The sequence below is a fragment of the Etheostoma spectabile genome, chromosome 10 (assembly GCF_008692095.1).
Source record: "Etheostoma spectabile isolate EspeVRDwgs_2016 chromosome 10, UIUC_Espe_1.0, whole genome shotgun sequence".
In the NCBI taxonomy this organism is placed as follows: Eukaryota; Metazoa; Chordata; class Actinopteri; order Perciformes; family Percidae; genus Etheostoma; species Etheostoma spectabile.
Window position 1 is genome coordinate 18,347,287 of NC_045742.1, and position 27,199 is coordinate 18,374,485.

At 40.6% G+C, this 27,199-nt stretch overlaps 3 protein-coding genes across 7 annotated transcripts in view; 2 read left to right on the forward strand and 1 right to left on the reverse strand.

Moving 5' to 3' along the window:
* The window catches only part of pdgfrb (platelet-derived growth factor receptor, beta polypeptide), a 41,342-nt gene extending 25,722 nt beyond the window's left edge, over positions 1-15,620 (forward strand). Inside the window, exon 24 of the transcript XR_004333852.1 lies at positions 15,608-15,620. The gene's annotated coding sequence lies outside the window, so the exon portion shown is untranslated. The remainder of the gene's footprint in view (positions 1-15,607) is intronic.
* csf1ra (colony stimulating factor 1 receptor, a) lies at positions 17-14,197 on the forward strand. 2 transcript variants are annotated; one of them, XM_032528118.1, is made up of 22 exons: positions 17-193; positions 474-590; positions 2,961-3,242; positions 3,368-3,655; positions 3,763-3,899; positions 3,980-4,145; positions 4,240-4,441; positions 4,785-4,900; positions 5,056-5,167; positions 5,312-5,511; positions 6,553-6,644; positions 7,968-8,094; positions 8,452-8,556; positions 8,688-8,798; positions 8,955-9,117; positions 9,238-9,320; positions 9,565-9,668; positions 10,143-10,265; positions 10,384-10,495; positions 10,593-10,692; positions 11,665-11,776; positions 12,086-14,197. In XM_032528118.1, exons 2-22 carry the CDS (start codon positions 542-544, stop codon positions 12,230-12,232), a joined length of 2,931 nt encoding a protein of 976 aa, XP_032384009.1. In that variant the 5' UTR covers positions 17-193; positions 474-541; the 3' UTR covers positions 12,233-14,197. The 2 variants fall into 2 exon arrangements, with proteins under 2 accessions (XP_032384009.1, XP_032384011.1); XM_032528120.1 differs by having other exon boundaries at positions 2,964-3,242.
* Positions 15,614-27,198, reverse strand: hmgxb3 (HMG box domain containing 3). Of its 4 annotated transcripts, none has more exons than XM_032528113.1 (21): positions 26,929-27,198; positions 26,231-26,383; positions 25,898-26,072; positions 24,559-25,089; positions 24,285-24,392; positions 24,012-24,146; positions 23,628-23,872; positions 23,182-23,291; positions 23,021-23,101; positions 22,726-22,808; positions 22,514-22,621; positions 22,242-22,382; positions 21,764-22,071; positions 21,510-21,637; positions 20,734-20,865; positions 20,402-20,586; positions 19,959-20,181; positions 18,210-18,343; positions 17,763-17,882; positions 17,375-17,584; positions 15,614-16,982 (listed from the first exon to the last, which is right to left on the reverse strand). In XM_032528113.1, exons 2-21 carry the CDS (start codon positions 26,368-26,370, stop codon positions 16,383-16,385), a joined length of 3,897 nt encoding a protein of 1,298 aa, XP_032384004.1. In that variant the 5' UTR covers positions 26,371-26,383; positions 26,929-27,198; the 3' UTR covers positions 15,614-16,382. The 4 variants fall into 4 exon arrangements, with proteins under 4 accessions (XP_032384004.1, XP_032384003.1, XP_032384005.1 ...); XM_032528112.1 differs by having other exon boundaries at positions 26,231-26,393; positions 26,929-27,197; XM_032528114.1 differs by having other exon boundaries at positions 26,231-26,393; positions 27,066-27,170.
* Position 27,199: the final 1 nt, after the last annotated feature.

Consider the following 27,199-nt stretch of genomic DNA (forward strand, 5'->3'; position numbering starts at 1 on the left):
CCCCCCCCCCCCCCCCACACACACACACACACACACACACAGTTCCCTCCACCCACCGCCACTTGCTGTCTGAAAGATTGTATGTTTGCTGTGTGACTTCAGTGGTGAAGAGACTGTAAACAAGCAGAAGGGGGAAGAAGGGTACTCTTGTGTGTCTCTGGATGCTGGACACATTACACCCAGGGAACCGAAGGTGAGCACTGTTGAAATAAACGAGTGATGCTTCCGTAAGGCATAACACATTAGCTGTGTTTTGAGGTAAAGCGTCTCTAATTGTAGTCACAAAAAGTGTCCTCAAAGTATTTTAGTTAAGTTTTTTTTGTTGTGATTTTACTGTAAATGTATTTGTGTTCTGCATAGACACGTTTGCAGGCTAAGCTGCCTTGACCATTAGAAAAGAGAAGTTGATGAGGGGGACGAGTGATGGCAAAACTCCAAGGGTGGTTTTCTCATTTCTCTCTCCAACACCACAGATCAAAAAAAGACTGTTCGTAGCACACAAACTTCAAGATTCAAACTGCAGGTTTGGAGTTGATCCAGGATGCAGCTCTACCTCGCTCTGCTGCTGGGGATTGTGGCCTCTGCTTCAGGTAAGGGCCTACAAACACTGCCTGCTAAATCTACAGCTGTTGCCAGTTAGTGTCTTTTCTTCTGTTTTTTTTGACAGCTGTGTCAGGAGCGCTACTTTAAAAGCTTTGCAAGCTGCTAATTCCTTCAGACTGAAATAAGTTGAACTACTGTACAACAAATACCCTAGGGAGAAATCTCTAGGGTAACTGAAGTTACTTAGACTCAGTAGTTCAAACTACTTTATTAAATGCTAAAATTGACAACGTACATGTGATACAAAATTATATACCACAAAAAAGTCACATGCCAGCAAATAAATGCCACTCAATTGAGTTTATTGCAAAAAGTACTCACCAAAAGAATCAACACCACTATTCATGGAAAATTGCAAAGAATGTCAGCTTTGGTTTTTCCCTCAGTCAGACACCTGCCTTCCAGAAACTAAAGTTGGGGATTGCAACAAGCAGAATTACTCAGTTAGGCAGGTAACTTCTAAAATAGCATGCAGCAACTTCGCTGAACATTTGTTAATAAATAGTATAAACAATACGTTTCACAAATGGACACCTAATATATTCAAGTTTAGCTTTACATATTTAAAACTTTAAAAAATATAACCAAATATGTTTCACAGGTAAAACCCCTGAGACCTAAACCTGTCCTCAAATAAAGTGGCTGCCTGATGAATGCATTGCCGTCATGTCTTCACAGCAGTCAGGATGAAAGAAAAAGGTTGCAGGGCTTGTCAAAGGGAGCTCAATTACAGTAGAGGAGGTATAGTAAAATAAAATAATTTAAAAAATCCTTTCCTTTTATGGCATAAAATCGTAGTTTCAGCAGTAAACTAGAAACGGCAACTTGTATCACTATGAAAATATGAATGAACTACCAGCAAGCTACTGCAAAATGTAGTTACACTACAGTTAAATAACATGTAGTGCAACACTGGATTTAAACAAACTGAAATAAAACAGCGCAAATGACAAAGTTTAGAGAGAGAGTATGTAAAAAAGTTGGGATTAAATCAATGTTTTGAATTAAATCCAATTGCAATCAGATATATTCTTTAAAAGACATATTTATATACCCCATAAATGACAAATTACTATAAAATCCCCCATAAATACATACTCAAACATGACTTCTTGTGTATTACGCCATGATGACTTCATCAAACATTTCATGAAATAATCCGTGGTCAGTGCAGAGGAGCTGAGAAACAGTGAGATCTGACTAACAAATGCTTTCTTTCTCTTTTTTTCCATTTTTGGTTCATTGAACACCACATGTATAGTATATATATATATATATATATATATATATATATATATATATATATATATATGTATAGAATATCACCCCCCCAAGCATCAAATGGTGCTATTGCATGTCTTTTTGAGCACAACCACACATCTGTTGTTTGGTTCACTCGCGGTTTATGAATCAGCTTTCTGGTACATTTATGTATTAGGTGTGAATGGAGTCCTTTGTGGTTGAATGAATAGTTTTCAGGTGATTGATCAGGGACTTTGAGATAAGGCAACTACTTACACCTACGATCAAGAGGTTCAAAACTAATGTGCCGTTTGGTTTCAAACTGCATTTTTATTCCTTGTTCTCTGCATTATCTTGGGTGTTGTGGGGAATAGAAGAAAGTGCTGAACATGGAATCTCAGTTCTGCTTCCAGCTTCAAAACACAAAACCTGCATGGACACTTTTATAACCTTCAGCAAAAGTGTAGACTGTACACTTAATGAGAGGAAGAGTCAGGTTAACGGGAAAGACATGTCAGTCTCTCCGATGTTTTCTAACCCAAAGGAAAATCTTGTTTCAACAAAAACTTCCAAATACACTACAAAGTCATCAAAGAGAGCATTGTGCTTCATCATTAAAAGCTATATCACTCCCTGAGGGGTTGGGTCTTTTTGTGCTCTCTTTAAATATGCCTGGGAAATATTACTCCCTTTTCCATACTTAAGATTCTTGAATGTGTGTCTTCTGTCGCTTTAGGTGTTAAACATTATGGCCTAAGTAAAACTATAACAGTCACAGATAAAGCTTTTCATGTTTACATGTTTTTATGTCTCCAGTGTTGAGATAGCGACACTGTAAAAAGCAGAAGTGAGAAGGATTGAGGGATGCTATTAGGATTCAAGTCTTCAATCTGTTTCCTGCATCTGAGAGATTGTTTCTTAAATAGATCTGAATCATAGCACAGGCGAGACAGCTCCGAGGATTCTCAGTTTTTTTATAAAACTTAATCAACAAGGAAACAATAATAGAGCAAAAATCACTTCAACAAGAAATAGTTCTGATTAAGTTGTTTTCCCACTGTGTTTTTGTTGCTCAAAAGGTCAACAAACACGTTCACATTTTTGTTCCTTCTCAGCAGAATGGAGGCGTCCAGTGATCAAGTTCAACTCTAAGGTGGTGGAGAGTTCTGAGGTGGTGGTCAGACCTGGGACCCCTCTGGATCTGAGGTGTGAGGGTGACAGGCCTGTAAACTGGCAAACAAGGCTAGCCAAACACCGACGTTTCGTGTCCAAGGGCAACGGAAACGTCCGCACCTTGAAAGTGGAACGTCCCTCTGCAGAGTTCACTGGAACATACACGTGCTTTTACACCGCTGGGTCACAGCAACTGACCTCCTCAGTGCATGTGTACGTAAAAGGTGAGAAGGGAACAGTAGGAAAATTTTCTCAAGTAGTAAGTGCTTGGTTGGTTATACTTTTCCATGATTGTTTATTAGATTCCCTCAGCATAAATCACATTATTTTCCTTATTTTTATTTACCAGATCCAAACCGTGTGTTCTGGACCAGCAGCACATCCCTGCGGGTGGTGCGGAAGGAAGGTGAGGACTATCTGCTGCCCTGCCTGCTAACCGACCCAGCAGCCACCGACCTGGGCCTGCGCATGGACAACGGCACCTCCGTGCCGCCAGGGATGAACTACACAGTTTACCGGCACCGTGGTATTCTTATCAAAAAGCTTCACCCCCGCTTTAATGCTGACTATGTCTGCACAGCCAAAGTCAGCGGAGGGGAGAGGACCTCCAAAGCCTTTTCCATCAACGTCATCGAGAGTGAGGCCCTCTTTGGTTGTCAGGAATGATCACCCAAAGCTGTCATAGTTTTTCAAGTGACACATGCATCAAGTCCGATACTCATTTGTGATTTTTTCTTTTTCTAGAGCTTCGTTTCCCTCCATATGTCCTCCTAGAGAATGATGAATATGTGCGCATTGTTGGAGAGGAACTCAAGATTCGCTGCTCAACACACAACCCCAACTTCAACTACAATGTCACCTGGACATACACCACCAAGTCGGTCAGTATGAGGCATTCCTTCTAGTTTTCTTGATTGTTGCAGCAATCTTAAATTGAACAATTTCCTCTTTTTGTCTTAAGAAACCAACGATCGAGGAGAAGGTACGCTCCAGTGGAGAAAATCGCCTGGACATACAAAGCATACTGACCATCCATGCGGCAGACCTTGCAGACACAGGAAACATTTCCTGCACCGGCACTAATGAAGCAGGGGTGAACAGTTCGACGACATACCTACTGGTTGTGGGTAAGCCACAGAAACGATCCCTCCCGCTGCCAAGTCTCGTATTGAAAACTGTGAAACATTGTCAACCAGTAAACAATTTGATTCTTCTAAACAGACAAGGCCTACATTAGGCTGCTGCCCCAGCTGTCCCCTAAACTGGCCCACCAGGGTCTTTCAGTGGAGGTGAACGAGGGAGAAGATCTGGAGCTCACCGTGCTGATAGAAGCGTACCCCCACATTACAGAGCACAGATGGCACACCCCAACATCTCCCAACACATCCACACAGGAGCACAAGCTCATCAGATACAACAACAGGTATAACACCATGTCTATTTCATTGCTTCAAGATGTTTAAGACTTTAAGACTATAAAATATATAAAAAACAATCAAAAGTACTCTAATAGGGGGAAGCTACTCTGGATTTGAAAAATGCTGTCGGTGCATTTCAGGTGAATTTCACAGGGAAACTCAGAGGTCATTATTATTCCTCAGCTCATGCTAGAGGGAAGAGTGGTGTTCTCTTTTTAACTTCTTGACGTATTTGGCGATGATACATCGGAACTGTCTGAAGTCAATTTGCAGAATTAGTCACTTCGTATTCCTCTTTTTCTTAGTTTAAAGATCCTTTTTTTTCTCCTTATTTGTTTTTTTTTTTAGATATCATGCTACTCTGCAGTTGAAGAGAATGAATGCACAGGAGCAGGGGCAATACACCTTCTATGCCAAGAGCGAATTGGCCAATGCATCTATCACATTCCAAGTTCAAATGTATCGTAAGTGACATAGTAAACGCAAATCAAATCAGTAAACACATTCATAGCGTTGTTGCATGGCTAAGTTCTCTTAGGTAAAAGGAAAACACCTGTTTCGTTCCAATCTGATGCTTGCTGTCGGTCTTTCTTTACATTCATTTTCTCCTCACTGGCAGAGAAACCTGTTGCTGTGGTCAGATGGGAAAACATAACCACACTCACTTGTACCTCATTTGGCTATCCTGCTCCCAGAATCATCTGGTACCAGTGTTTTGACATACGGCCTACGTAAGTATCACTGCTCAGGGAACAGTAGTCAGAAGAAAGGTCATTACATTTGCTGTGTTGTGCTTTAACTTGAAGTCATTTAGCTGACTCTTTCACCCAACAGTGGGGCCTTTGTCTGACTGTGTATGTTTTGCAATGAGGCAGCTGCAATGAAAACACCACAGGGATGCAGCTGGCGATCCCGCTCCAGGCACCCACAGTGGAGGTGCAGAGGGAGGAGTACGGGGCCGTGGAGGTGGAGAGCGTCCTTACCGTGAGGCCATCCAGCCGGAGGATGACAGTCGAGTGTGTGGCCTTCAACCTTGTAGGCGTCAGCAGCGACACCTTTGCCATGGACGTTTCTGGTGAGTATCGGATCATTTCCTTATCATTATCATCCTCATGTCTTTCACAATGTCATCACAAGTGTACCTCTCAATTTACTGTTGTACAGTTATATGGTGATCAAACTAAATCCAATGTTTGGGAAATGGTGTTGTCATCTTCAGCAGATCCCTTTGCAGAGGTGTCAAGTAACAAAGTGCAAATACTTTGTTACCTTACTAAGTAGAAGTTTTGGGTATCTATACTTTACTGGAGTGATTATTTTACAGCAGAGTTTTTTCTTGAATTCCTTACATTTTCACGCAATTATCAGTACTTTCTACTCCTTATATTTTAAAAATAGCCTCGCTACTTCTATTTCAGTTCGGCCTGTTTTCATTCTATATGTTTCTTTTGGCTTGTCATCGTTAAAAAAAACGAAAACCTATCCAGATAAATCGCGCCATCCGGATGGAGTTAATCCGTTGTCCTCACAGATTCCTGCAGCTAAGCATGGATGTACATTTACATTTCAATAAAGGCTGTTCATAATATGCCTCTGAAGTTTGTGTTTTTGCACCATTACAATACTTAAAAGCTCAATGAAACACATTTAATGCTCAGTAGTACACATAAATGGTTCTTTAATGTATTTGCATTGTACTAAAATTATGTTAATTTTCAATGGGCCTAAATGCAGCTAAAAGGTGCATCCCAATTTTTTCAGCATTAACATTTTAACATGACAATATAGTCATTATGGCCTTTAGAAAAATGTTTTTTTTTTTTTTTGAGGGGGAGTTGGTGCACTATAGGCTCCTGTGGTGCGGCCTAAGCTTTTGTCCTTAATGGCAGTGTTTCCCATTACATTACTTTTACTTGTTTACTTTAAGTAGTTTTGAAACCAGTACACCTCTGTCCCTTTGTAGTTGTTTTAAAACTGCATAATTCTATTGTGTTTTTCTGTGCAACTCAACATTTCATAAAACTATACAAATGTGAACGGTGTGCAAAATCCTCAGAGGGATATTAGAGTGTGAGTTAAATCATGAATTAATATTAATGTTTCTCTGATTTTGCAGACAAACTTTTTACTTCCACCTTGACTGGAGCAGCCGGCATTCTGGCCATCCTCCTTTTGCTACTGGTTTTTCTGTTATACAAATATAAGCAGGTAAGGTGTACTTACATCCTTGACCACCAACACATACACACTGTTTTCCCGAATTAGTTGGCTTTAATAGAAATTTGTGTGGAAACCTGTTGCCTTAAGCAGTTTAAAATTTAAAAAGGTGAAACTTAACAGGTCAGTTTGTATTACCACAGAGTGGTAAGTTGATGCAGTAGACAATCCAAGTTTACATTACTAGTCATCACTAAAAAAAAATCATTGGTAAAAGTAAGTTATTTTTTTCTGGAGTTGTGTTGAAATATTAGTGTTGACAAACTGACCGAAGAGCCGTTTAATTAACCCGAGTCGCATCATTGAACCGAGAGAATCGAGTGGCATACGTCAATGAACCGACTCCCTCCTGTTTTTTCTCCCTAATTACCGCCTCCACTGGAGACGTGGTAGAATCAATCAGGAAATGGGCTATGTGGAGCAGCACGATTGGACCCAAAGAGTTGTTGAAGAGCAGTATTAATATAAGTAATTAATATAGATTGGAGACCGCGCACCAGGCTACTGAACAAGGCCGAACGTAACCGTGCAACTGCTCAAGTCTAATGTAATCAGACGGGTGTCTAGGTTTCAGGCAAGTTTGAGTAATCCCCCCCCCAACCCCCAACCAACAACAGTCGGTTGAAGAAGCGGTTAAAAAATATATAACATTCTTTGCTTAAGAAAGCAGATCAATTACTATTGTGAAAAGGGTTTTTTTATCATAACAATCTAGTTTTAAAAGCAAATGCATTAAATACATTTGCTCCAATACAACAGAAAGGAGGACTATAGGGAGACAGGCAATCATGAAGAAAATCTCACTTCTTAGGTTTCAGGGTGTGACCAATTTAATTTTTACTGCCCCCCCCCACACCACACACACACATGCTCTCATGCACACATGCTCCCCCCCCTTTCAAAACTAAATCCCAGATACAATAAATGCACACCCAAAACAGAAACAGAACAGTATTAAAACAGACTTTAACTAGGACAGAAATAGTTCAGGACATTCTATTTTCCCATGACCCTTTGTGTTGCTTTAGCGCCAAACAGTTCAAATGACCCTGCCCCTCCCATACATAAACATGACATAACATTCTCTCTGCTTAATACGATGTGTGCACTGCATACTCAAGCTGATTATTACAAACAACTAATGTGTTTAGAAATCAATATTGTTTTTAACAAAACATGAATGAATAAGTAGTGACCACTAAAAAGTTTAATTACAAATAAATCTGGGTTTACAGTGCAGCAGTTGTAGTGTTTAGAAATGTTTTTGTTTTTGTTGTTGTCATTTCTACTATTTGCTCCTATTCTCATCCTCAGAAACCCAGGTATGAGATCCGCTGGCAGATTATTGAGGCAAGAGATGGAAACAACTACACCTTCATTGACCCCACTCAGCTGCCTTACAATGAGAAGTGGGAGTTCCCGAGAGACAAACTGAAGCTAGGTCTGCACCCTTCAGATTCAGACTCCGAAAATCGTCTAAGACATGGCCTCAACATACAGAGCGAAAGAAAAACTCTGACAGTACACATATAAAGCTTCTACAAATGTACACAGGATAAAAATAATACAACGTATGTGCAAAGTGACATAGTGTTTGTGTTATCCTAAATTGACTCAAATGCACTCACGTTTTGAAACAGTTTTGAAACAATTGTTCAGTGCTCGTGAAAAAGGGAACATAATAGTGAATATGAACATAATAGAATCCAAAAGAGATTCTGAAATTTGACTGTGAATAACAGCCCTGGTTTGAGTTATACTCAAAATGCCTTCTCATTGTTGTTTATTGTCCAATCAGGGAAGATCCTGGGTGCGGGAGCTTTTGGAAAAGTTGTTGAGGCAACAGCCTATGGTCTGGGAAAGGAAGACAATGTGGTGCGTGTAGCTGTGAAAATGTTAAAAGGTGAGCCGCTGTTAAGACCTTGGATTGAACAGAGAGATTTTTTTTTTAACATGAGCGAGTCGGAGGATGTAGTGAAATCCTAAATGATTTGTTGTGCATGACCACATAGAAGGATGTTGTTTTTTCTGCAGCCAGTGCCCATTCGGATGAGAGGGAAGCTCTGATGTCTGAACTGAAGATCCTGAGCCACCTGGGACACCACCAGAACATTGTCAATCTATTGGGAGCCTGCACCTATGGAGGTCAGACAATCATCTTGTCCATTCGTTTCCATCCATTCTGTGTAATGCTGGATGAAATTAGAACAGTGAACATAGAACACACCTACTAAAAGTAATTTGCACGCAACCACATTTTCCTTTTTGAGAGGGTCATAACATGGTTTATCTCCTCATCAGGACCGGTGCTTGTGATCACGGAGTACTGCAGCCTCGGTGACCTCCTGAACTTCCTTCGCCAGAAGGCAGAAACATTTGAGAACTTTGTTATGAACATTCCAAATGTTGTAGAGGACTCTAATGACTACAAGAACATCTGTAGTCAGAAACAGTTCATTCGAAGGTATGTCACCAGACGTGCAGTCTGATGAGGCCGGATTCGTGGTAAAAAAAACAATATTTAATCTGATGTCCCACTCTGGCTTTCTTCTCTTGTCTTCTTCCTTTCTTCTCCATCCAACAGTGACAGTGGGATCTCCAGTACACCTTCAAGCAGTTATTTGGAGATGAGACCCAGCCAGGTGGCGAATATGGAATCATCTCCAGGTAAAAAGCTTTCTTTTCCAAATCGTGTTTAAGCTAGAAGGACACTCGAAAAAGCACAGACCTCCACCAAGGCCATGCTCTGTCTTGCAATGTTAAAAGAGTTAAAAATATATTCTGTGTATTGGCGGATATAATTAAAACAAATGCATTCAGTATGCAGAAGCATGCCAATGAGAAGCATCGGCCTCTTTACTTCCTTAGCCTGGGTGTGACTCACATTATTCCTGTCTTATTCTTGCCACAGACTGTGTGTGTGAGGAGGCTGGTGACTGGCCGCTAAACATTGACGACTTGCTGAGGTTTTCCTTTCAAGTTGCTCAGGGCCTTGACTTTCTGGCTGCCAAAAACGTGAGTAATTTTACCACTAAAGGATCTCAGTGAACACACATCTCAAAAAAAAAAATTTACTGTGATAATTTACAGCAGCAGCTGCTGTGTTGTAACTAGAGAGTGGGAATTACCCACACAACAAACAAAATCCCTACTGGATTTCAGAAAAAAGCAACCAAATTTGCATGAAAAAGTATTTCTTTACATAGAATTCTATAAATTAAAGTGTGAAATCATGTAATGTGAGCAGGCTAGCAGGGTTATTACCCATTATATTCTTCATATTTACTCATCATTGTAGTTTGACTATGTATGTGATCAAAATTATTTATGCTACATTGAAATGATCTGTTCAGTGATCCTTTTGTTTTGATGCGTGAGACTACAACCAAGACAAATTGTGTGTGTATGTCTGTGTGTGTGTGCGTGCGTGCGTGCGTGCGTGCGTGCGTGCGTGCGTGCGTGCGTGCGTGCGTGTGTGTGTGTGTTCAGTGCATTCACAGAGACGTGGCTGCTAGAAATGTCCTCTTGACTGACCACAGAGTGGCCAAGATCTGTGACTTTGGCCTGGCACGTGACATCATGAATGACTCCAACTACGTGGTGAAGGGCAACGTAAGCCCTTTAGTAGAATAGAGCTAACGTTTACTTCGTATTATGTACATATACAGTATATATACTTAAAGACTATATTAAAAAAAAAACACTTGTGCTTTTTATATTGTGTGTAAAGGCCCGTCTGCCAGTGAAGTGGATGGCTCCTGAGAGCATCTTTGACTGTGTGTACACGGTCCAGAGTGACGTCTGGTCCTATGGCATCCTCCTGTGGGAGATTTTCTCTTTGGGTAAGAATACATGCATATTGTATACATGTACCCTACATTCACATATATTTATTTCATGACTTGCTTGCTAAACTTACAGTATCTTCATTCCCATTAGGCAAGAGCCCCTACCCCAGTGTGGCTGTGGACTCTAGGTTCTACAAGATGGTTAAGCGCGGCTACCAGATGTGCCAACCAAACTTTGCCCCAGCTGAGATGTAAGCCCAAACCTTGAGGAAACATAAAGTCTGGTTCACATAGATGGATCATTGCTTCCCCCTCCCCCTTTTTCACACTTTACTTGTACCAATGTACAATGTTACTACCAATGTTACGACTGTCACCTGATTATCAGTTGAGTCTTGTTGGAGTATCAAGTGACTATCAGCTGGGTTTTTACAATTGAGTTGCTTCAGCTGGTAAAATGTTAGCACTCAGCTTCTCAGACAGGAACGGTGGTAGATTTGATATACGTTTTAACAATGACTGATTTATAAAAAATAGTTGATCGCAAGTTGACTTCAATGTTGGAAATAGTGTGCTTGCTCATCACAACTATCATTGCAACGGAACAAAGACCCCTTATTTCTTTGCCAGTCTTCCGCTCTATCTAAGATCTTAATTAACTGACACTTGAGGTAACCTCATGAAGTACTTTCATTATCCCTGTTTTTAATTTACTTGCTTTGGGTTATCTAACCCCATAACATATTAAGCCTAAATTCCAGAAATGAAAAAATAAAAGAGTGTTTTTCCCAGTATCTCAGAGGAATAACATCTGTATGTGCTAATTTGGCATGGCTGTCACACTACTCGGAATAACTGTGGAAACAGAGGCAACTGAATCTGAGTCAGGGCCTAATCATCTGGTGTTCTGCTGTGTATAAGGCCTCAGTTCTGCCTGTTAGCCACATGATCTCAAAGCTAGGAAGCCAAGTAACTGCTATTTCACGGCAGCAAAATGAGACTGGAGGGTCAGGGCTTCTTATGAACGAGTCTCTCTTATCAAACTGCGTCACCACCTCTAAGCCTCTCCTCATTTGTCTTATTTGGCTTTGTACAGTTTCCAGATTTTTACACTACACAGTTTGAGAAGTGAAAATCAAGAACACAAAAACCCTCTTAAGGTGTGTAACATCAATTGGAAATGAAAAAAAAAATCTGTTTTGTATGGTTAACTTCTGTTTCAGCTACATGATCATGAAGATGTGCTGGAATCTGGAGCCTACAGAGCGTCCAACATTTAGCAAGATCACTCAGATGATAGAAAGACTCCTCAGGGACCAATCTGAGCAGGAACTGGTGAGTAAGTGTGACGCAGAGTTCACTGACTACAATTTGACTTTGCCAAAAACCATCCATGAAACCAAAATGTGTCGCTTTGGCCATAATTTGGAATCCCTCCATTTTTATTTTTAATTACCCCTGAGAAAAAAACAGATTAAATCTAATGTGGGTGCTGTTCCCAAGGGATATACACACTTTCTTTGAACTATATACATATATTGTTTAATGCAAGAATGCATTCTCTTATCACACCATAATATTAAAATGAAGCCAAGATTTGTCTTTTTTCTCAAGTCTCACCATCTTAACACTGCCTCTCCACAGCTAATCTACCAGAATGTGCAGCAGCAGGTCACAGAGGGTGAAGTGTGTGACGAGTCCAAGTGTTGCGACGGCCCCTGTGACCGGTCTTGTGACCACGAGGAAGAGGAGCAGCCTCTGATGAAGACCAACAACTACCAGTTTTGTTGAAAGCCCTAACCGCCAAACAATCAGTAAATCAATCACTCATCAACAAGCATCAGGAAAGTGGGATCAGCTGTAGTTCATTGCCAGAGTATACCACAGCTTGTTCTAAACTGCCAGACAGTCGCAGAGAGTTGCCTTCACAGCTATTTTTTGCCTGTTGTTCCGTCTCGCCAGACAGACAAGCAGCTGCAACAAGCATGTGACTTGCTTCCTTGCAGATTAGGACTAGAAATTGCCACGTCTAACACCGATTGCAGACAGAAATGGATGGAACACGTCAACAAACTGCTCAAGCATCCAAAGCTGTACCTTTTCCTAAACATTTCTCCCTCACAGGCTGTTTATCACTCCTTCTGTGTAGCTCTTTGAGGTATAATCAGTTATCCAAAGGATAATCTGTTGAGTGTTATTTACTATATATTGTACACTGCCCCATGACGGTAAATGTCTTCTTTTTTTCTGTAGAGGTTTCAGTCACTTTTGTCAGCAGGTTCACTTCCTTTTCATTATTTTATTGCCATTCTCAGAGGAAGCAACCCAAAAGCCACAAACACTAGATTAACAACAACAACAACAACAACAGCAGCTATGTGAGCTACTCATCTGTACGTGCTCTAAACAGGTTAGGTTTTATTCTCTGTGCAACACCTCAATCGAACATCTAAACAGTGCAAGTATTTTTGTTTTTAACATGCTAAATCGATCTGTGCTTTGGATATGGCTGAATTTGTTGTGACACACTTCAAACATCTGCCAGTTGGTGGCAACATGTGATTGTTCCACTTCAATCTTATAAATTAAGCAGTGTTCCGTGTGATTTAGGAGCAGGAATACAACTGAACCGAGCAGGGAAATCTGTGGATCTATTTTGGACCAGATGAACAATGTTTCATGTCTGACAATGTGAAAGCTATTTTCTTTTGTCTTTGGGTGGCACAATTTAATCTTTAATCTTGATGCAAGCTTTACCGAGGTCTATATGTAGCAGTCAGCGTACACTGCCAACTGTTTGAAGATTTTAGAATAACAAATAAGCTATGTGAGAGTCTGCAGTCTGCAGATTTGTGTGACATTTCAAATGGGCTTGCATCTGAATGAGACACGAGTGGGATGTCTAATAATGTATATATCATTATGTAAATCAAGAATTATCTTTATTTTCGCTAGAATGTTGTAGAGTGGTTAGTAGTACATCAATATTTCATATATTTGTTTTTTCTGTGTGTAAATGAGACAATCAATGTAAAAGTTGCAAATTAAATCACTGAAAAACTGCAGTGGCTTTGAATGAAGCTTTACAATTGCAACTCCAGAATGTAAAGTTGTTTATATATTATAAGATTAGTATGGTGCCAGATATTTTTAAACTAGATTTTTCTTTGTTGTATCGCACTGGGCTGTGTTTAAGTTCTTCTCCTCACTTCCCAATTTTTGATTGGAAAATGTCCAATCTGCATTTCCTCTGGAACATTTCCCACAGTATCTGTCAACATTGCACCACTCTGAAATCTTTGTGGGGAAGTAGCCTATTCATCCCATTGCTGAGACTAAAGAAAGTCTGAATGCTTTTCCTCCTTTTCGTGGTTTCAACTAAAATAATTTTTCTTTTTTTGAACTAGCTGGCCACTGTCGGCCACATTTTGGGGTGCCAGATTTTCTGAGGTACATTTGGAATAAAAGTCTTGTTACGTTGTCCATCAAGAAACTGAGATTTTACTGAGTTTGAGAAAAGCACAATACTAATAAGTGGTTTTGTTGCTCTGCCAATGTCCTCCTCTATTCTTTCATTCAGTTGCCTCAGAATTAATTTCTTCAAAACACAAACAACCATTCCTGGGCTTTATGTTGACGTTTATCCTTGATTAGCTTCTAGTTACAATTTAAAACATTTTCTGTTTATCCAGAATGTAATGTTCAAATAATTATCTAAATTGCACTGCTATAAACTAAGTGAACGTTTTACCTGTAGTTGTTTTGATCGTTATCCTTTATTAGACTGATATAACTTAAATTAAGCAGATGTTTTCAAGCCACATAAGTTCTTCATTAGTTGCCAGTTGTGTAATGTTGTAGCTGGTGTAGGTGGTGTTAAGCATACTATAGCACTGCCTTACATTTAAAGCTAATTTTGCATGCAAAACCTTACTCTGCAAAGAAAATTAACTACAGCCTTATTGTTATTGAATACAAATCACAATATTTCTTTTTGAAACTAATACTAAACTAAAATAGGTAAAGTCCCCTAAGCCCTTTATACAGAATTCTAGTGTATCCAGAGTTCTGAGAGCTTTGCACAAGAACAAAAAAACACGAATGGTGTGATGTTAAAAATGGGTTCTTATTACAAGAAGTCTAACTCTGGATAACTATAACATTGATGATATTTGAAGCCCTTAGTCATACCATGACTGGTATTAAGTCTGGCGGATAGCCTCATCACTGTTTAAACCGCAAAAATATTGCTCCTCCATATTTTAATAATATATATTGGACAATTATTTGTCCAATTATTATTATTATTATTACTTTATGAAAAAATCATTAACTTCTTTATATTTATTTGTCACACCAGCAGTTTCCTTTACAGGACTTAATTGTTGTAATGTCTATATCTCCACAATATGTTGCTTCTGACAAACAGGTCTTCCTATTGAACACTTGAAGTCTTGACAAATGAACCCATATTCAATCACCGAGACATCCTCCGCGCTTCATGAAAGTCTTATAAGCCCATCATACTTTTAAGTGAAGTTAAGCAAAGCATTGTTGACTAAAAGTAATCCCTCTGAAGCACCATATGCAGACAGACATACTAAATATCTTCAGTTCATTCTTAAAGGCTGACGGCATGAAGACAACAGATTGTATGTGTCAACAAATATACATTTATCATGACTTTTCAAAAGCAAACAGACAAAAAGTGGCAGGGGAGAGGTGAAAAGATAAAGGAAATCTTTGTCTCTGGACACAAAAGGGAAATAAATATAACACACTATTCATGGTTAACTATACACGTTTAGGCTTAAATTAGCTGAGTTATTAAAATCCTGTTTACATTCTTTCAGTAACAGGAAATATCACCTTTACACACACTTCACGCAAGTCTCGGCATCCTATTGGTAAAAACCACTAACTTTTAACTTTTATTAACTCTCACACTCACTTTTACTGTAATGAGAGATGGTTAACGTTATGACCTTGTACCCTGTAATTTCATTTTTAGTATATTCACAGTTATAAAGTTTATTCAAAGCTATAGTGCGTAGTTTCTGTTGCCCCCCATGAGGAATTCTAAGTAATGACGACAAAACTGTTGGCGTGTCCACATGATAAAAGCCTTCTGTGATTGTGCACCCGCCTCTTCCACGCAGTTGCTAGTAGCCATGGAAGACACAGATTTAAAAAACTGATGGACTCGTGGCCGGATTAGCTCAGTTTGTAGAGCAGGCACACATATATAGAGGTTTCCTCCTGGACGCAGAGGCCGAGGGTTTGACTCTGACCTGCAGCCCTTTGCTGCATGTCATTCCTTTTCTCTCTCTCTCCTTTCATGTCTTCATCTGTCCTGTGGAAATAAAGGCCTAAAAATGCCCCCCAAAAAATAATCTTTAAAAGAACATGATGGACTTTTCAGAAGAAATAATTTTCTTTACTCCAGTTTCTGCGCGGGAAAGTCACAATCTTCTGAACATCCTGAGAAATACAGAGAGAGTTTTGTGGAGCTGATTAATAATTTTAATTAGCTTTGTAGCAACTCATTTGCCAATGCCGTGAATGTAAATGACGTCAAAAAGTTATGCACTATAGCTTTATCACTACTGATTACTTTTCTCACTACCTACAATGAGCTCAATACTCAGCAAAAATGTAACCCACTTTATCATTATTCAGCTTATTTCCTCATGTCAGTAAAACAATGCACAGCTGACTAAATGATCTGATGTACAGGCTAGTCTAAGAGTAAAGTACTCTTGTCTGCAACAATGAATTGAGGATAGAACCGCGTCCAAATTATCAGATCCTTCTGGTAGCACTTGCGTCTCTCCTCATGACTGTCCCTCAGATCATATGCATTTCTGTTTATATGCATGAAGCCATCTCTACATTCAGTCCATCCCTCTGCCCACATGTTTAATGTCCATCGTGACAATTTCTATTCAGTAAGCACAACCTCATAGGTCTCTGTCCCTCCCTCTTGTGTCTGTCCCTCCGCCCCACTTCCTTCATCTTCCTCTTTCTCTGTGTTGATCTGCGCCACACCCAGTCGGTACAAAGCATCCCTGATCACTACCTCCCCAGGTTGGCAGGCATTCACCACTTGGTTGATCTGCTGGCAAACAATGTCTCTGCTCGTGAAGAAATCTACCAGACGGTTGTAAAGGTAGTAATAAGCTGTGTTGTTGAAAACCACAGGTTGCCGGCGTGCACGGCTTACCGAGTAACAGTCCTCTGAGTTCTCTGCGGAGTTGTTCTCTGCTTTGTCTGTTTGCTCTTTATGTTCTGCCCGCTTGTCCTCCTCCCCTTCCTGCTCTTTCTCTAGCTCAGCCATGAGGCTGACGTAGGGCTCCAGATCTCTGCAGAGGGCCATTGAGTGGTGCTCTGGAGGAAGAGCAGGGGGATCCTGGGCTACTTCGGGAGGATGAACCAGCCAGCAACAAGGTGATTTGGTGATGGGGTGGACCTGCTGGTTCTCTGCTACCAGTGACAGGTCAGGGCTGTACGGCTGGTCTTGTAGCTCAGCACATGACACAAACTAAAGAACAAACAGGAGAGGTTGTCTTAGACAGCAACACATTTTGAACCTTTATAAAAGAAACACATATGTATACAGTATGTATGCGACATCTAGTTTTCTTTATATCGGATTAATCTGTAAATTTGTATTCTGCATACAAAAAGCTAAAGCCAAGCACTAAAATTCAGATATTAAAACTTGCTTTTCCAGCTGAATTGACAGGTCTAATGAGCTCTGATGTTTCTACCATTTTTTTAAAGAAATACAGAACATTCCAAATGTTACACTGTGAAATCACTCTTCACTCAAATATGTGAATATAACCGTCATTTGTAGAGTAAAAAAATGTATTCATTTTAAATTTCAACCAGCACATGGGAGTTCCCCTAATAGATCATTTGATCACTTACCTCTGGCTTTTCAAAAGGGTCAGAGAAGCAACCTTGGTTCCTTCCCCACATCTGGGTTGCCTGTTCTGGGTACTGCATATCTGCACAGAGCGCCACTTTACGGGCGCAGTCACTAACATAGACTGGGGGCCAGTAGCGGGAGGAAAGTAGCAGGTCTACATGGTCTCGAGCCGTCTCTCCTCTCACCAAGTACTTAGAGCCGCACACAACCTGGACACAGGTACGGTATAGGAGAGAAATGGATGATTAACACAAAAAACCCTTTCAAAAGTCTTAACAAATACACAGGGAACATCTGAGTTTCAATTTTCACTGTGCTTATGTAACATTTATCCGTTTTTCATATTAGACTGATTTTTGAAGAGAATGACAGGGCTGCCGTTTTTACCTTGTGGGGGCAGACCGTGGACAGCTTGCCAGCGGTGACGTGTGGAGGGGGCTGTGGAGCCGTGGAGAGGCCACCATGAACAAGTGTGTACAAGGAGATCAGGGAGGCCAGCAGCTCATTCTAACACAGAGGGAGACAGAAAGGATGCTTTTATTCAAGCAAACTCCCAAACAAATTACAGCAAGCAAATCAACTTGCTGACATACCCTTGAGCAAGAAACAAAGTTTTACTAGCCCCAGAGTTTGGGGGAGGGAAGGAGGATTTCCTGTTTTTTAGGCCAAGAATTTATCCCATGATTAGTTTAATTGTCCAAACTATAGTAATGACTGTTAACTTCCAGTAATTACTATACAACAGCAAAAACATGTGAGCATAATAAGCACATTTGTTTCACACACACACACACACACACACACACACACACACACACACACACACACACACACCTTAGTGGAGCCTGGGGGGATGCTCGCCCCACAGCGGTCCAGTATAGTTCTCAGCTCAACCTCACTGTGATCTTCAATCTTGTCGAGTCTCAGCTGACCATCATGAATGAGACGCACCAAAACGGATGGATCTCCTAAAACAGATGATGAAAACACAATGTGGTCTCCTTAAGCCACTGTGACCAAAATAGATTTAATACTAGTTTTGTATAAAAATGATTACTCGTAGAAATGAGTATATAAATCTGTCGTGCAAGGGGGAATAACTTAACACCTAACACTAACTTGAGACTAAATTGAAACTGGAACCCTTGCATGACATTTGCATCATCTTGATGTAATGATATCAGTCTAGGTCTTTTATGACAGTGGGTATGGTTAGTCTTTTGATGGGGTCAGTACTGACATGTCACATGAAGGGGTGTGGTGCCTGTTGATCGGATTAATGCAGGCATTGCAGGTGTGTGGAAGACTCATTCGGGAAGAAAAAAGGAGAAGCTGAAGGCTTCAAGCGGCAAGACACACAGGAGCTGCAAACCACACACTGAAAGAAAGACGCTCTTTGAAAGACTGTTTTGTTTCCCCCACAACACGACTTTTTGTTAATACACCTTTATAAACCTGAACTACAACATGGAGAGCAGGCTTGCGTGGTCAAAGCAGAGGTCGCTCCCAATGGCATGGACACCAATCTTTCGACCGCCAACGGAAATAGTGGCTGGGTGAGTCAGTCAACACAGCACAACCCCTTTAGAGGTAGGAAAGATATACATGCATCCTGGCAAGCTCAGGTCTCATTCTCACATTAAATGCAACACACAGGGAGAGTAGACAACATAAGTAATGTTATATGCTAGGTCAGCCTTTAGTAGTGTTTTTTTCCTTTGTTCTACGAGCGCAGGTTAGCTTAGCCTTGTAACAATCGGGAGCTATTGTCCGGGATATGAATGTCCATGTGTGGTATTGAAAGTTTTGGATGGTTGCTTGTGCTTTTCAGCAAATCAATATCGTTGTTGCCATTTGGGTAACATTTGTTCACACAGCCTCTCTACACATTGCTGTATCCCCACCGTTGGTGATTCAAGCGCTGACAGTTGAACATGGGAGGATTTGAGCCAAAGAAGTTTCTTAAAACGGAAGTAACCCGTGCATGGGTAGTTAAGCTTGATAGACAGGAACTGGGGAAAGTGATTGAGTGTTTTGGTTAGCTCTTACTTTATAAGAGCGCCGGAGCATAAGCAGAGAGATTGTGAACAAGCGTGTGAGCGTCAACAGAAAGAACATGACTGACAGGAAAAAGTTAATAAGATAAGATAATATTAGATAATAGGCAGAAGGAACAACGAGAATTCTTTATATACATAATGAACTGCCTCTGGTGCCAAGGTTTCACCCTGAGAAAGTTGAGCTATTTTTTGAGATGGTTGCAAAAATCGCAATGCCGCGATTGGCCTAAAGAGGAATGGGTAACTTTGATTGAAGGGTCCCTAACAGGAAAATCTCAGGAACCTCATGTTGCTCTAGACCTAGCTGAGGTTGCTGATTGTGATACGTTGCGAGGAACACATTACTGTAGCTGTCTGTGGGCACCCAGAGCTCTATAGCACTTCCAAACTACTAAACTAAACACTTCTTTCCCTTATTTCAGGCAAAAAAAATGATTTATAGTAATAACTGAAGACTTCACAATCACAGGATTAACGCATGTAAAATGATAAAATTCTGCAGCTATTTAAAACAATCAGGTACCTGAGGGCTGCTGCGTGTGTGACAGGATCTTGTCCTTCTCTGTGTTGATGACAGTGGGACTCCTCATCAATGGGGGAATGAAGGGAGCGATGATAGAAGCATCCACCCATGTGATAGGGATGTCAGTGGGGAAAGTCGCTTGCTCAATAGCCTCACTCTCCATGGTCAGCCAGAAGTCATCCACGTTCACCTCATCTGAGACTGAACACTTAGGCCAGGTAAACTGTGGACAGTATCAAATGTGTGTAAGCATGCGGAGAGGACACTACATTATGCAGCATGTAGGCACACACACCAAACATCTTTACAAGATTTTTTTCTTTAGGTTTTATGTGGAAGACCTACTGTGTGACACCGTCATTGCTAAACAGCTCTCAGTATGTTGTCATGACTCTAACTTAGGCTTTAATTTGTTGACACGTTTTCTTGCATTAATCTCTCACCTCCACATTCTTTAGCTCCAGGACGTTGCTTGTGTATCGCTGTGCAATCTCCAGTTTGGGAGCAACACCACAAATGCCGCAGATCATGTCGTTGTAATCGCGCACTGTCAGACACTCAAATGCCCAGTAGCCATTCAGGAGAAGCTCTTGAATTCGAGACAACTCCTCTGGACTCAAACCATGCACTGATGCAAAACAAGAAGACATAATGAAAATCATAGAAAACTTACTGTAAAAGGCAGAAGATACAAGATTGCAAAAGTTAAAAATGCAAGACAAAAATTGAACACAGTTGCAGAATTCATGTATGTAGAGTTAAATCCAGTGCTTACCAGGGTGATTGGGCGTGTGGTCTAGTATGGTCCTGGCTACCTGATAGGGGGGTTGGCCCAGTTTGATACTGGACCTGATCTTCAGGAATAGGTCGATACTAACAAGCAGTCTGTTCCCTATGTTGAACAAACCTGTCACAAAAAGAATAGTTTACACACACTTGATAAACTGTGAACAAGCATTACTGTTACCATGAATACAATGAAATCATTGCTGTCTAGCCACATAACATTTCTGTTAAAACACTAGAGTTTAAAAAAATGATGATAATAAATGCAGTTTTTGCATTCATTTTGATAATGTGCTGTAATTCTGGGTCTAAAATGTCTATTTGCCAGATTAAGCAGCTAAATATCAGAATAAATTTGGCATCTTAAATCCTAAAATTACAATAATTTGTCTTATATTCCTCACATCAACACTCTCACAAGAACAAAACATTTTGAAAACATGTTCCATTAAATGAGTCTGGGCAAAGGAGTTGAAAATGTATAACCAGTATAATAATGTATAATCCAGTACCATTTACTGGAATATTAGCATATGGTACGCAAACATAATTAATAGTTGCGGTTCCTCCTTTTGGCCGATTAGCAAAATACTGCTTGTAAATTGTGTCTCTCATACAATCACCCTGATTAAATGCAAAAGCTTCCACCTTGAAGCAATCAGTGTATTTAAAAAAAACAATATGAAACAGAAGTGATACCCATGATTCCTAGAAGTACATCCATAATTTGATCTGAACAATGTTTTTGTCAGTGGTGCCGTTTACCTGGATGCAGGTCTGTGAAGCTGTGCAGAGCCAGACACTGAACATTGAGACACACCTTGAGCTGAAGAGTTGCTGTCTGGATCAGTGTCTCAGTAAGCAACCAGCAGTCCTCTTGTCCTGCAATGGTACTAGGATGTACAAGCACACACACGTGAGAAGATACATTAGGAAACAGGACATCAACACGACATGTCGCTTTTGTCGTACTAAAACAAGAAGCAGATTAGTTAGGATACAGAAACACATGTTCTTACCTCTGACTTCCTTTGAAGAGAGGGTAGTTACACAGACCACAGTGAGTAGCTGCTGATTCATAGAACTGAGGCCACCCAGACTCAACCAGCGTCTCAGCCTCTACGCCGTCCTCGTGCTCCTGGCCACTTGGTTGAACCAAGACGATCTGGAGACTATTGAGCTCCTGGATGAGGGTCAACGTTTCCTGAAGCTCAGTCTCGCTCTCGGGAATCTGAAGGGAACGGTGTAGTAACTGCAGGGTATTTTGGCGCTGGATGTCCTTCTGAGCAGGACTCAGGGCCTGATACGGATCGAGCAGAGTCCCAGACTGAGAAAGTAAAAAAGAAGTCCAGTTTTGAGTTGAGATTTTAGCTTCAATAATTACATAAAAGAAGGTGAGTCATTAAATACAAATAACAGAAAATTGAGATTTAGCGATCAAAGGGAACGAGAGACAGCTGGAAACACAACCGACACTTTGACGAATCAAGCCTTTACCTTAGCTCCCTTGGCATTCTTCTGGGTCAGCTCACAGCCACATTTAGGGCAAACTGCAGGTTTGTGTCTGTTCTTATACATATAGTCACAGGAAGAGTTCTTACACCGACCCCTTCCTCGTGCTGTAGACAATCCCAAATCCTAAAACAAAGTGCAAGAATGATCCACAAATCAAAAAAAATGGATATCTAGAAAGAGTAGAAAGGAACATTTAGTGTAATTTAATTTTTGTTTTAAAGGCTAAATTGCGCGGAGAATAGTAGTATACTGACAAAGCTGGATACAGTGTGCTGTTTGAAAGGCACGAGAGACAGGATATTCACTCTCCTATCAACCAATGAAGACACAGGCTGGCTTCCATCTGGTGGCACAGAAGAATCCTACGGAAAGATGTGCAGAGGAGTGAGGATATAATCTGCATCTTTGCTGTTTGTATTTGTGTCTGTTTCTAAGTGTGTGTGTGTGTCTGTGTGTGTATGTTAACCTGCTTGACTGCGGTTGTCAGGCCCGTCTGGCCAAGCTGCTTTAAAGTGCTCGGTTTGAGACCTGTGAAACTCTCTCGAGGCACTGTGGTTAAACAAAGACCACATCAGTTGAGAGCAGTGACCTCAGAAAATGCAGTCGCTTTTATACATATCCCTTCCTCTCTTTTAAATAAAAGGTAGTTATGCCAATAATAAGCATTGACTGAACATTCAATAAAACTGTATCCAAACTACAAACTGAAAGATTACATTTATTAAGTATAATACAAATACAATTTAAATAATGCACAGTACCAGTGGATGATTTGTTGTTGTTTGCACTCTGAAACTTTCCTTTGTCAGGGTGAACAGTTCTGATCTGGTACAAAGCCCGGCCTAGAAACACAAACATACTGTGTGTTAACATCTTAATTGAACACTGACAACAGCCTGTGTAGCTGGATGTTTTATCTCACCTGTGCTATAGTAGGCAGGAAGGATGGGTCTCACAGGCCTCTTATGAACAGTGGCATTGCTTCTGATTTGAACTTGAACTGTCGTACCTTGAAGACTTTCTTGAACCTGTCTATTTAATGTCAGAGGGAAAGTATATCAAGTGAGATGCACACTATTATCAAAACTTGCAATAAAAACCGCTGTGTCATTATACTTCTAGTCCATTCATATTTTTGAGTTAACAAAAGGTTAACAATCCAACTTTTACACAGTTCAGCACAATAAGTAACTATTGATCAAACAAATAGCAAGTCAAAGTTATATACCGTCTGCACTTAAGCACCAATCTGCAAATGATGTACATTACAGTTTTCAACTGTTACAGTCCACATGGTCCTAAGGGTTCCATGTATCAAATAGAACATACTTGAATAACTGGCATTAAAACGTCATGGGTGCTGCTCACTTTGTTTGTTCCTGCTCCTTGGTGCTGGTGCCCTCTAGTGGCTTGTCTGCTGGAAAAGCACGCTGCTTTCTGGAGCACTGTTTAACTTTGCTTTTTTTTTTGCTCCCGGTGGCGTTTGTTTTACAGACATCAGCATTCCCCTCCTGAGCAGGGTGAGGTGTGGATTGGCAGCTTGCATTTGTCTTGGTTTCAGCTTTCTGTGGCAATTTCTTGGACACCGCTTCTTTCTCTTGTGTCTTCTTTGCCTAATTTATACGGCCAAAATTCAAAATTAACTGACTTGAACCGCAGGTAATAACTGGAGAATGAATCGTTGTAGTCCTGGGTGTTCATATAAGATTTAACATCCCAAACGGTTGCATGCAGATACTGCTTGACACTTACAGCAGGTATCCATTTTCCACCCAAGTGTCTCCCACATTCAGGGCACGTTGGTGGCTTGTGGCGGGTAACATACACAAATGAACATCCAGGATTTAGACACCTCCCACGACCTCTCCGGGTGTATGTCTTCACAGACTGCACAAAAAAAGGAAAACAGGAAGTTCATGTCTCGCCCCCCAATCATCTAAATAATGATATTCCTAAGTGTACACTCTGTGCTTTCCAATTTCAGTATTGACATTAATTAGGTGGATGAATAATGTGGGTACTTACCATTTTATAGGAAGGAGTGGCACTTTGTTCTATACTGGCTCCTACAGAGACCATCATCACTGGGCCCACAGAGCTGACACCTGGCAAAGACTTGGGCTCTAGCAGGTTCTGAAGTGATAGACAAATCATTTCACTGCATTAGTTACATACATTTTGGTGCTTAAAATGGTCAAGCAATAATAATATAATAACAATAAAAGTATAAAAATTACTAATAATATTTGTTTAACTTAAGCTTATTATGCTTACTGGTAGAAGGACATTTGATTCTTACTTGGGTGGGTATGATGGTAACCACCTGTGTAGTTTCCCCCTGTATCTTCTGCACCATCGCCCCATAACCACTACCAGTAACTCTAGTCTCCTTTCCTTTCAGCGTCACCCCATTTGCTGTAAGGCCAGCAGAGCCCTGTGAGACATGGGTGTCTGTGGAAGCCGGGGCTATGCATAACACAGAGGATGAGGAGGAGGAGGAGGAGGAGGAGAGAGGGATTCCTCGGTGGCCCGTGAGATTAGACGCCACAGTTGTTTCCTCTGCCATGTCATCGACAACAATGGGCAGCTCAGTGAGCTCCACCTCACCAGCCAACCCAAGAGGTGTGAACTGGGACTCTTGGGTGAGAGAGACGGAAGGCAGACCTCCCTCCACTGGAGAGTCCAGAGACTCCACACTCATCTCTGGCTGAGAGCCTTCCAGCTGCTGATTTGAAGAGCAGCCTTTAGACAAGAGAAAGTAACTAGCTCTGGGGAGGATTTTACGGAAGCCTGGCAGGTCTTTTGAGGGTGTGAGAGACGACTCAGACGACTGAGGGAAAAGCACAATCACAAATATTGTTCATTGCTAGCCACAGTATAACTTTGACATTATACCAGACACCAGTGAATTAGGCTAATGTCAAGACAAAGCAGGAAAAAGCTGCTCCGTCTCTGCTGTGGTACTTGATGCTAATGAGTCCCTTCATTCAGACTTTCTCTTTAGTTACATGAGCCAAATGTATTAATTACAAATGAAATAAATCCAATTAACTACATGAGTACAGTGTGTAATCCTAAAGAATGAGCCTAATTTACTCAACAGCCTATACCAAATCAAGCACTCGATCATGGACAAACCTTTTAAAAAGATTGCCCAGGGTTGTCTGGTTGGCACTATCATTAATTTACTGCTGACGCTACAGAATATGCATTACTATCCCTGCAGGCATTATAATGTATTACTGTATAACAGTAATAGTCATGTAACATCTGACTCATTTATCATAGTATGTTCTTTTTGTCATAGACTTTTCTGCAAGTCGTTTTGCACTTTTTGCTCATTTAGGTGATCAATGACCTTTAAATTGTTTAAAGCCAGTTGCGTATCAGCTGAGTTTTACTTGGCATTCAGATTCTCCTAAAATTAAGTGAACATCATTTAACTGCAAAGAAGCAGTACAGATATTCTGACCATGGAAAGATATCTAAATGAAGATTTTCCACACCTTCAAATTACTTTCAAAACAGGACAGTTTATTCTGATGTTATGTGAAGGTTTTATTGGTGAAATAAAATGCTCCATGGATGCTAAGACGCACTGTTTTTTAATATATTTTTTTTGTGGGAATGCAGCTTACTGTGTCTATGCCCTCCTTCTCAGACTTGGCTTTCTCCAGATAGTAGCCTTTCTCAGCAACGCTGAGCCTTTTCCAGCTTTCACTTATTCTCTTGTTGATCTCTGACTGTGGTAGATTAGGAATTTCCTGTTGCATAACCTGATGAACATCAAAGTAGTATAGCAGGTAGGCAGACCTAAAAGAGACAGCCAGACAGACAAATGGATAGATTCTATGTCAATGGGGGAGACATTTTAGAGGCTAAAATTCTGTTCAAGATAGGGCCATAATTAGTGTCATGCTATTTTAACACCTCGGTGTGAACGTTTTTTTTTGCTATGTACTGTACATTACCTAGGCCTCTTAGGTTTCTCAACACTGTCTTCTTGAGCTTTGCTCTTCCTCTTTTTTTGGGTGGTCGCCTCCATTTGGCTGTAGTAGCTCTCCACCTCCTCAGTCACTTTAACAACCTCAAACACCTCCACTTTCTCCATGATCTCCAAAGATCTAGGGCGACCTTGAAAAATAGTATGAGCTTAGTTGGTTGTTTATGTTTGAACCTTGATGTTTATTGTTGTATCAGACCGCATCAGTTGAGCCAAATTTAGGTTTATTAAATAAATATTTCTTTGAAAAACACTATGCTTTTAACTCCTTAGACGATACAAAGTTTCAACGGACACAACATTGCACAACGTCACTCCTCTACATCACTGGATTTCTGAAGTTATTATAGCTCAGTAGGTGGCTATCTCTCAGCTGATGAGATGCAAATAGGAGTACTTCGTCTAATAAGAGCCACAGAAAGTAGGATAGAGTGACTACGGGCTGGCACTTCATACAGACAGAATATAGCACTATAGTTTCATTATTAAAAACAAATATCATGGGAATTTGTCATGCATAGGGCTCTTAGGGAGACTAATACAGTGTTAACATGTTAAAAGCTGTGGTCCTTTTCCTACTTTAAAAGTAGGTTTACTGGCGTGTGCTTATACTGCCTGCACAGACAGTGAGCTATCCAATGAAATGCCTTCTTGTTGAAGCCTTACCTACGATGGCCCGATGCTCTACAAACTGCTCTAAACAACCTTTAGTAGTCGCCGAAAAAGTCAGGCATTGTGCCGACGGTAAATAATGCTGAAAACCGCCTGTACTTCATATTAAATCAAGGATTGGCGATGCATACATGTCTATAAAGTGATGTTAGCTTCGTCTCTCGTCGACTTGTAAAAATAAAACATGGCGGTTTGTTGCCATGGTCCTGAACCAATCAAATGCACGAATGATCCACTACTGACCAATCACGGGAGACGTTTTTGA

Coding starts and splice junctions, on each gene's coding strand:
- csf1ra (XM_032528118.1), top strand. CDS start 542: ATGCAGCTCTACCTCGCTCTGCTGCTGGGGATTGTGGCCTCTGCTTCA. Junction 5,512..6,552: donor CTTTGCCATGGACGTTTCTG/GTGAGTATCGGA, acceptor CTGATTTTGCAG/ACAAACTTTTTACTTCCACC. Junction 10,266..10,383: donor ACTACGTGGTGAAGGGCAAC/GTAAGCCCTTTA, acceptor TTGTGTGTAAAG/GCCCGTCTGCCAGTGAAGTG.
- hmgxb3 (XM_032528113.1), bottom strand. CDS start 26,370: ATGGAGAAAGTGGAGGTGTTTGAGGTTGTTAAAGTGACTGAGGAGGTG. Junction 22,072..22,241: donor AGAATGCCAAGGGAGCTAAG/GTAAAGGCTTGA, acceptor TTACTTTCTCAG/TCTGGGACTCTGCTCGATCC. Junction 16,983..17,374: donor ACCCTTTTGAAAAGCCAGAG/GTAAGTGATCAA, acceptor TTTGTTCTTTAG/TTTGTGTCATGTGCTGAGCT.